At 49.8% G+C, this 8,053-nt stretch overlaps 1 protein-coding gene across 1 annotated transcript; it reads right to left on the bottom strand.

Moving 5' to 3' along the window:
- Nucleotides 1-1,212: 1,212 nt before the first annotated feature.
- On the bottom strand, nt 1,213-7,143 carry LOC311178187 (steroid 17-alpha-hydroxylase/17,20 lyase-like; the record flags this gene model as incomplete). Its single annotated transcript, XM_084244564.1, has 8 exons — nt 1,213-1,502; nt 1,994-2,097; nt 2,699-2,868; nt 3,165-3,380; nt 3,730-3,816; nt 4,814-5,043; nt 5,275-5,413; nt 6,847-7,143. 8 exons carry the CDS (start codon nt 7,141-7,143, stop codon nt 1,213-1,215), a joined length of 1,533 nt encoding a protein of 510 aa, XP_084100690.1.
- Nucleotides 7,144-8,053: the final 910 nt, after the last annotated feature.

The following is an 8,053-nucleotide window of genomic DNA, read 5'->3' as shown; positions in this document are numbered from 1 at the left end:
AAATATAAGACAGACTAGATCATATGCCCCTCTGATGATGATGCTCCTTGCATGTGACTCTCTCCAAAAGGAGGAAATGGCAGTGGAGGTAACTAAGATAATAAGATGAGGGGCTGGAATCTTGTAATCACCAAATAAGTCCAAAGATTAAATAATAATTTTTGCTCGACATTCACAGCAAACTGTATAGTTTTTACTGATGGAAGCACATAAGTTACACTGAACATCACAAATGTAAATATGGTTCCTCTAAAACAGAGCAGCTCTTAGAGTTTACAAGAGCGGATTGTTAAATTGATAGGAATCTTACGCGTTGTTCACTAAAGCAGCACTTAAACAATTGTACTATATCAATTTACAAATGAATAAGTTATATTAAAAATGAAGGTAATATTAAAAATTACTACATCTGTCCTTAAGGTGATTGATGATTATGCTTCTGTAGGATGGAAATACAATATAAAGGCCTTTACTATATAATATGATGAATAACAAAAAGCTACATTGTCCCTTTCCATCTCTGTGTTCATTGACATCATGTCGGTAGTTCTATGGCTGTCACGTGGGCATATTTGCAGCACAGCATACAGCAGACTTTGCAAAGCAGGGCTCCCACTTCCCCCTCCTACACCACACCAGGGAAATTGTTGTTCAATATGTACTTGTCACAGATAGGAAAAGAGCAGTTTGAGGCTCAAAAGGGACCCACTCCCTGCCTCACTGGCTCTGCCCTGGCCATGCTTACCTCTCCCACCTGGAGACCTTCCCACCTGCAGTAACCTGGACCTTCAAGTGCTCCCTCAGCACCAGACACCTTCCCCAGGCCTTGCTACCAACCCTGACCATGTGTTTTCTGGCCGCCCTCCCCCTCCACCAGTCTCTCCTCATCTCACTCCACCATCACCAGTGTAGTTCATTTCAGTGAACTTAGGAGTCTCTGAAGTCCCTGTTTGTAGGTCAGTCCTCACGGGAATGTAGCATCGCGAGACTAGGGAGGTTGCCTGTCCAGGCCCTGTGAGAGGCACATAGCAGCTGCTCGATAAGTATTTGTTGAGAGAATGAATGAACCAGTGAGGAAATGAATGGGCTTCTCAAGGCCCTTCTGAATAGAAACTGCTCAGTTTATGCACATCATGCCAGGGGGAGGGGAGAGGTTAGAGGGGGAGGGCCACCTCTAGTTCTGTGCTATCTGCTGGAGTCGGGTGCGAGGTTCTAGTTCTGGGGGCTCCCTTCAGCCTGGGCCTCCCTCCAGGCGTCTCGGACCTTGATCTTCACTTTGAAAGGTTCGATCAGAAAGACCACATTGGGGATACCTTCCAGAGCGGGCATGTGTCCATCGTCTGGGACCTCGAGGTCAAACCTCTGCAGTAACCAGGCCATGAAGAGGAAGAGCTCCCTGCGGGCCAGCATCTCCCCTACACATGTGCGTGGTCCTGCTCCAAAGGGCAAGTAGCTTAAGGATGGTGAGATGAGCTGGTTCCCTGTTGGGTCCAAGAAGCGCTCTGTGGACAAGGGAGGCAGCCATGAGTCAGGGGGCCAGACAGGAGAAAGCAGAGGCGTGGCCAGGTCCCAGAGGGCAGATGGGGCCCTGTCTAGGCAACCCTAGCTTGGAAGGTGGACAACCTTACTTGAGGGACCCTCAGGCTATTCTCAGGTTGGCCCAATCACTCACAGGAAATGGAATGTCAGGAGGATGGAAAGAGGCAGTGTTAGCAGGTTTAAATGCCACCCCTCAGTGGGCTAGGGTGTGTTTGAGGGGGCCCATGTCCCCACAGCATTTTGAGAAGAGAGATTGTAGTTAGTGCCAGGGACAGGAGGAGTCCAGTGTGAAGTTTGGCAAGTCTGGGGGATCAGAGAAATGTCAACTGGTACAAGTGGTTGTCACCCAGAGTTTTCCAGTAGCGAGCCTTGCAGGGGCGAAGCCAAGTAGTCAGAGGAGCACAGAGAGCAGGCTGGCTGTTTGGCTCTGGAGCATGACAGGACAGACACTCACCAGGCATGAACTTGTCAGGCTGGTCCCACTGCTTCTCACTCTGATGTAGCGCCCACATATTAATGATGACATCTGTGCCCTTGTCAATGGCATAACCACCGATGCTGCCCCAAAGAGGGAGAGGAAGGGGTTATGGAATGTTGTGGCTCCCACCTGCTCAGCCCCAAGCCTGCACAGTCTGCTCCCTGGCGAAGAGATAAGTAGCCTCTCCTCCCTCACCCCTAATGCCTCACCTTTTCCTTAACTTCTGCCAGATCCATATGCATCTAGCGCTTCTCCAGCCCACTGTGCCTGACCACCACTTGTGTATGAACCCTGTGGAGTGGGTGCATGAATGTCGGGGCAGGTGGGGATGCATCTGAGCTGGTGCACATCTGTGTGTGCCTGAGGCTGCTGGACTGGGCTGAGGAGAGAGTACCCAGTCTTATCCAGACCACGTGTCTCCAAGGACAGCGGGCCACCTCTGAGGGAGGTCAGTAACCTAGGACTGTGACTGGGTGTGAGTCTGATGGATCCATTAATGGGTATGCTCATGGGTAGGCTGATTGATACTCAGTGATGGACCATCAATTGATCAGCAAGCTAAGGGGACCAGGATGAAAGAGGTACTGGGCAATGGGAAGATGGCAAGATAGGGACCCAAATCATTGCTCAGATGATGCTGAATGCATCATGGGATGGGGTGATATGGGCAGGAAGGCACACCTGGAGTTGACGACAGCCCTGTGGGGCAGAAGCATTGGGGATGCAGGCCTGATGCGCAGCACCTCCCTGATGGTGGCCTCCAGGAGGAGGAGATGTTTGCGGTCACTGAGAGTTGGTGTGCGGCTGAAACCTACATTCTGATCAATTTCCTCCTGGATCTTCCTTTTCAACTGTGGGCCAGAGAAGGTGGATGTGACAACAGGCTCAAGCCTGGCCTTAGTGAACCTATTGCCACATCCAGTAGAGAGAGTCACACGCAGTGCGTTTGTGAATGTGCTACCACACCATTGTTCCAGAAGGTATAGGTCCTCCCGAGGGCAGAGCCAAGCTCTGCTCATTAAGGACTGCATCATGAGTCTTTCTGCAATGAAGTTCTGACGGTTCTGCCTCTCTGGAAATCAGGAAAAGAGTTTGGGCTGGCTGGGATCAAGGGTGTTTAGGAAGAATGGAATGAAGGGAAGCCCACCTGAGGGTAATGCAGCAGGAAGGCCACAATCCACTGCAACATGGATGTGGTGGTCTCCACACCGGCCGCAAAGATGTTCCCGATGGTGATGAGAATGTGTTTATCTGAAAGCAGCTTTGAATCCCGGCCTGGTTCTGCATTGTTGTTGTCTGAGTTCATCTGAGCTTGGATCAGCACGTCCAGCATGGTAGTGATAGAGTCGCTGCTAAAGTTCTCCTGGTAGGTGAGATTGGAGACAGTGTTGAGGGCAGAGCCCCATCTAAAACCTACTTTCATCCCGGAGTGGAGGTTCCAGTTGGTGATGAGGGAGCACAGTACCTAGGTAGGACCTATGAGATGTGGAGTTAGGAGGCAGCACTGGGCCCTCCTCAAACTTTGGGCTTAGGGGTCCTTTCTAGAATCCTTAGTTCCTCACTTCCCCACCCCCATGATGAATTAAGTCCATCTCCATTGGTGACTACTGTGTGCCAGGCACTGGGAGGTGGGGAGAGCCCAGTGTCCAGCATCGCCCCAATGTTCTTACGCGTTCAACGTGACTCATAATCTCTTCTGCTCCAGCTCCTACCTTGTATTTTTCAATGATTTCAGTCAGGAATTCATTTCTCATTTTAACACATTTTCTCATCTTTTCCAGGTTTTTGTTGGGGAAAACCTGAAAAGTAGACAGAAGAATCAAATCCTTTCCTCTTCCACTGTCCTTTTCCTGCCACACAAATCTCTCCTGGCATGACTCTGTCTGCCTACTCCCCTAGGCCTTAAGCAAAATGGCGGCAAGATAGGGCCCCAAATCGATGCTCAGATAAGTAGGACAGTATCCATGATGGGAGAAGGGAGTTTTTCACTTCCTCTTCCTCATTCAATCAAACATCAAGACTGAGTGAGATGTACTTAAGATGTACTTAGTACATCTGCCACGTGCCCAGCCTTTAGGAATAAGGGAGAGGGGTTCTGAAGCCTGGGCAAGTTCCTTGACTTCTCAAATCTTTCTCTGCTGGATGAGAGTAATGAAATCTACCTCCAGGGGCAATGTATTCATTGTGTACAGGTGGAAATGGCAGTGTATACCTCAATGAGAACCATGTATTATGATTCTTAAAATGCATCATTAAAATGCCATGTCTTTCTTTTTTTATATTCAAAAGAATAGGTTTATCCTAAAGGCAGAGAAGAGTAAAGGACCCTTGCACAGCACAGGGGCAGAAAGAACTGCTCAAACACTATTTCTGCTTATGAAGAGAAAGTACAAGGTTTTAAGTGCCTATGGAGATAGATGTCACTGTGGCTTGGTGGTCAGGAGTAAGTTGTGTCTGGAGCCCAGGAGTACGAGTTAAGACCTGGGGATCAGCCTAGGGGTTAAGTCTCAGCCCTATCACAACTGTGGCCTGAGTCAATACTGGCCAGAGAGGTAACCCACATGGTGCAGCAGGCGTCTCCTGTCTTGCCTGCCACTCCCCTTAGCAGTGTATTTCAGTAAATCCAGCTGTTCTGCTCCCCATTCTGTCTCTGGTGGATCTTCTCACCTTCCACATCTCTGGCCTGTACCCCAGCTCTTGTTTGCATGAATAAATAAATCTTTAAAAAAAAAGAAGTCTTGGGGACCATGTCAGTTTCTGCTGACATCTGAATGTGGGACCTGGTCTCATCCTCACCTTCAGGATGGGGAATATGTCTACCATAGAGTTCTGGCGCAGAGTATCCATGATTCCATTGTTGTAATTCTTAATGATCTTGAGCTCAGGATCACCATTCTTGTAGGTAATGTTGAAGCAGATGAAGCACATAATGTTGGTCATCGCCAGATAGATAGGCAAGGACAAATCTACAGACTGTCCATCTTGGGTGGCCAGGAAATCAGACAGTAATCTGATTTGCTGACAGACTAAACAGGGACAAGAACATAAGGGTGGTGAATGAAGCAATACTTTGAACCCCTGTCTACTTACTCCATTGAACCAGAGAGAGCAAGAGAACCAGAGAAGAGGACATGCCTGCAGGAGAGAGAGCCCTTGTGTGCTAATGGCCACTAGATGGCAGCAGTGATGCAGAAACTGCTAGAATGAGCTCTTCAAAACCCTTTACCCCATAGCTTTGGGCCCAGTCTGGTACTCACTGATGTCATCCAGTCTCTTGTTGCCGTCTTTGAACAAAGCAAAGGAAGCCTGTGCCAGTTTCCGATGCAGCTGCCACTGGGCACCATGGTCGGCAAAGAAAATGCCCTTTTGGTTGTCAGAAAGGATGCTTTGAGTCACCTTTAGAGAGGAAGAAACACAGTAGGAAGCAGATATCATCTACCTAGCTTGCCTTGTGCCTCTAGCACCTATTCCCCTTCCCAAGGGAGAACACAGGTACCTGCCAAGCTGCTCCCCTCCCCCCATGTGGGGCTTCCCTGGTCCGCTCCACGGTGACTGTGAGGCTTGGTAAGGCAGGTCCAAGCCCCCGTTCCAGCACCCCCCACTCCCTGCCCCCAACCGACAAAACCCTGGCTTTGAATCTAAGGGTCTAGTGATTTAGTTTAATGACAGGTTGACTTTTGGGCCTGTCCTTTGTGATTGGTTTCTTCCCTGGGGCAAGAGCTGGGGCTGGACAAGCTCTCTGAACTGTGTTTCTTGGGGACTGGGGGGGGGGGGCAGGCAGGCCAGTGGAAAGCAGGACTGTCCAGGTTCTGCCTCTCCTGGGCCCTACGCGAGTGCTGAAGGCGCATCAGCTCATCGCTTTCTGTTTATCTTTGTGTGGCAAGTCTGCGTGCCATGGAAATTTGGCCACCACAGCCAAATCTGAGAAGAGCAGGAGTCTGGTATACCCTCTGCTCGGGGGGCAAGGCACCATCTCCAGAGGTAGCCCCCTCCCCAGAAGCATGAGGGTTCAAAGCTTTCCTTCTTCTACCCTCACCCACCAGCCCCATCAGATCTCTTTCTTTTAGGGAGAGAAGAGCTCAGAATAGTCGGGAGTGAGGCAGCTGACCCACTGAGCTGGCTGACTGATGCAAGCAAAGAAAGGCAAGTCATCAGTCGTCCCGATCAAAGATGGGAGTCTGGGTTCCTGTCTGGGTGTTCAGGTAAGCAGTGAGCTGCAGGGTGCTGGGACGGGGCTCTGGCAGTGTTTCTGGATCTCAGGCCCCTCCTCTTCCCCTAGAAGCACCTGAGTGAGCTCAGTAGGATGCACCATTCAGCCCTGAAATGCTACCATGGGTCAGACCCTGTGAGCTGGAGCAGTTGCAGACAGATCCAGGGAAGTTGCACCCTGTCCTCCCAGGGCCCAGCTTTTCGGCTTTTCCCATCCCCCTTCCCATGGAGAGAGTGAGCACTATGCCCATCTTGCACATGAAAAGGAACTTCATAAAGACTGTTTTCTGAGCATTTACTAAGCTGGATACCGGCCTCATTGCTTCATTAGCACTGTCATTAATTAGGGAAGTGTTGGCTGAGAGACATCATCATCCAGTTCAGGGGCAAGATGCGTGGAGTGAGGGCTCCACTCTGCCCATGCCAGGGCTGCTCAGGGTATGAGAGTTCCTTTCATCCTTCCTGCCTGGTTAAGTCACTGAATGGGGTCTGAACTCACTCCCCACCCACAGCCAAACCACAGTGTCTCTGGAGGAATTACAGGTATTGTGGACTGGTCTTGGCTGAGACCCACACAACCCCAGGGGATGGTGAGAAAGGAGGCACAGGGCACAGCTTACCAATTGGGGCCGCCCGGTGAAGTCCTTGCCCTTCTTGACCAGCACCTCCCTGGCCAGCTCGTGCTCCCCGACGATCACTGTATTCTTGCTTCCCATACGAAGGGAATAGATGGGGCCATATTTTCTCTGCATCTTGAAGAAGTTCTCATGCTGATGTCCATGTCTGGGGAGGAAGGGAAGGCTGCCCACCAAGGGCAGGGCTGGGAGGCTGTTGGGGTACTTGGCACCAGGGGACTTGCCCTTGAGCCAGAAGAAATAGGCCAGGGTGAGTAGCAAGAGAGGGAAGAGCTCCCACATGGTGGCAGGCTGGGTGGCACTGTGGGTGGATCATCCGCAGCCACTTAGGGTCTATGGAGGACTTTTAAAGGGTTGACCTGACCTCTGAAATTTTATGATGTCATGCAATGTGGAAATTTATCCGGGAGCACAGGCAGAGCTGAGTCCTCTGTCAGAACAGGGAGGGGGTGGGGATAGATATTGTCGCCAGATCACCTCAGTTTTCAACAGAAAATGCACCTGGGCTAAATAATTTTGGAATAAGTTGAATGAAATCTAAGCATTGTTTTGCATTCCCTCTTCAGAATTAACTTTTTGCTCATTGAATTGCACCCTTATTCCTTCCTGATCATTAGATTTAGACTTTACCTGCACTTCTGGGAACCTTGAAAGTCAATTGTGTTACATCCCTAATATCTCGGAGAATCTCTATGTCTCTTTGAGTTGATAGTGGTATCAGAAACGAGCCTCAGTTGATTGCCAAGAAAATATGCTCATGGAAAGTCAAACTCCCTGACTCCTGTCACCTAGACTTAGCTGGCACCTCCTGGGACTTAGAAATGTGGAGCCGTGACTTCCCTCACCATCCTTTGCCCCTTATAAATTTCCAGCAACCCCCAACCAGCATTAAGGGTGTTGGTTGATTTGGGGTGCCTGTGCCGCTGACTTCCTTGATAATATCTCAAATAACCATCAGTCACATACATGTAATTCATCACGTACAGATAATTCCCCTGAATCAGAATTTGGTTTTCATCGCTTCTCGGCCTTTTGGCTAAGATCAAGTGCAGAATTTGGTTTTCTGGGCGCTAGTGAAATACACTCTTTGGTTGTTTATAGATACCTCTGTGGTGGGGCCTGAACTGGGAATGTGTCCCCTGCCTTAGAGCTACCATTGTACAGCTCTCCGGCCATGATGGTAGTTGTGTGA

Source organism: Talpa europaea (genome assembly GCF_964194135.1).
Source record: "Talpa europaea genome assembly, chromosome: 10".
Classification (NCBI taxonomy): Eukaryota; Metazoa; Chordata; class Mammalia; order Eulipotyphla; family Talpidae; genus Talpa; species Talpa europaea.
This window is presented reverse-complemented; position numbering and strand designations above follow the sequence as displayed.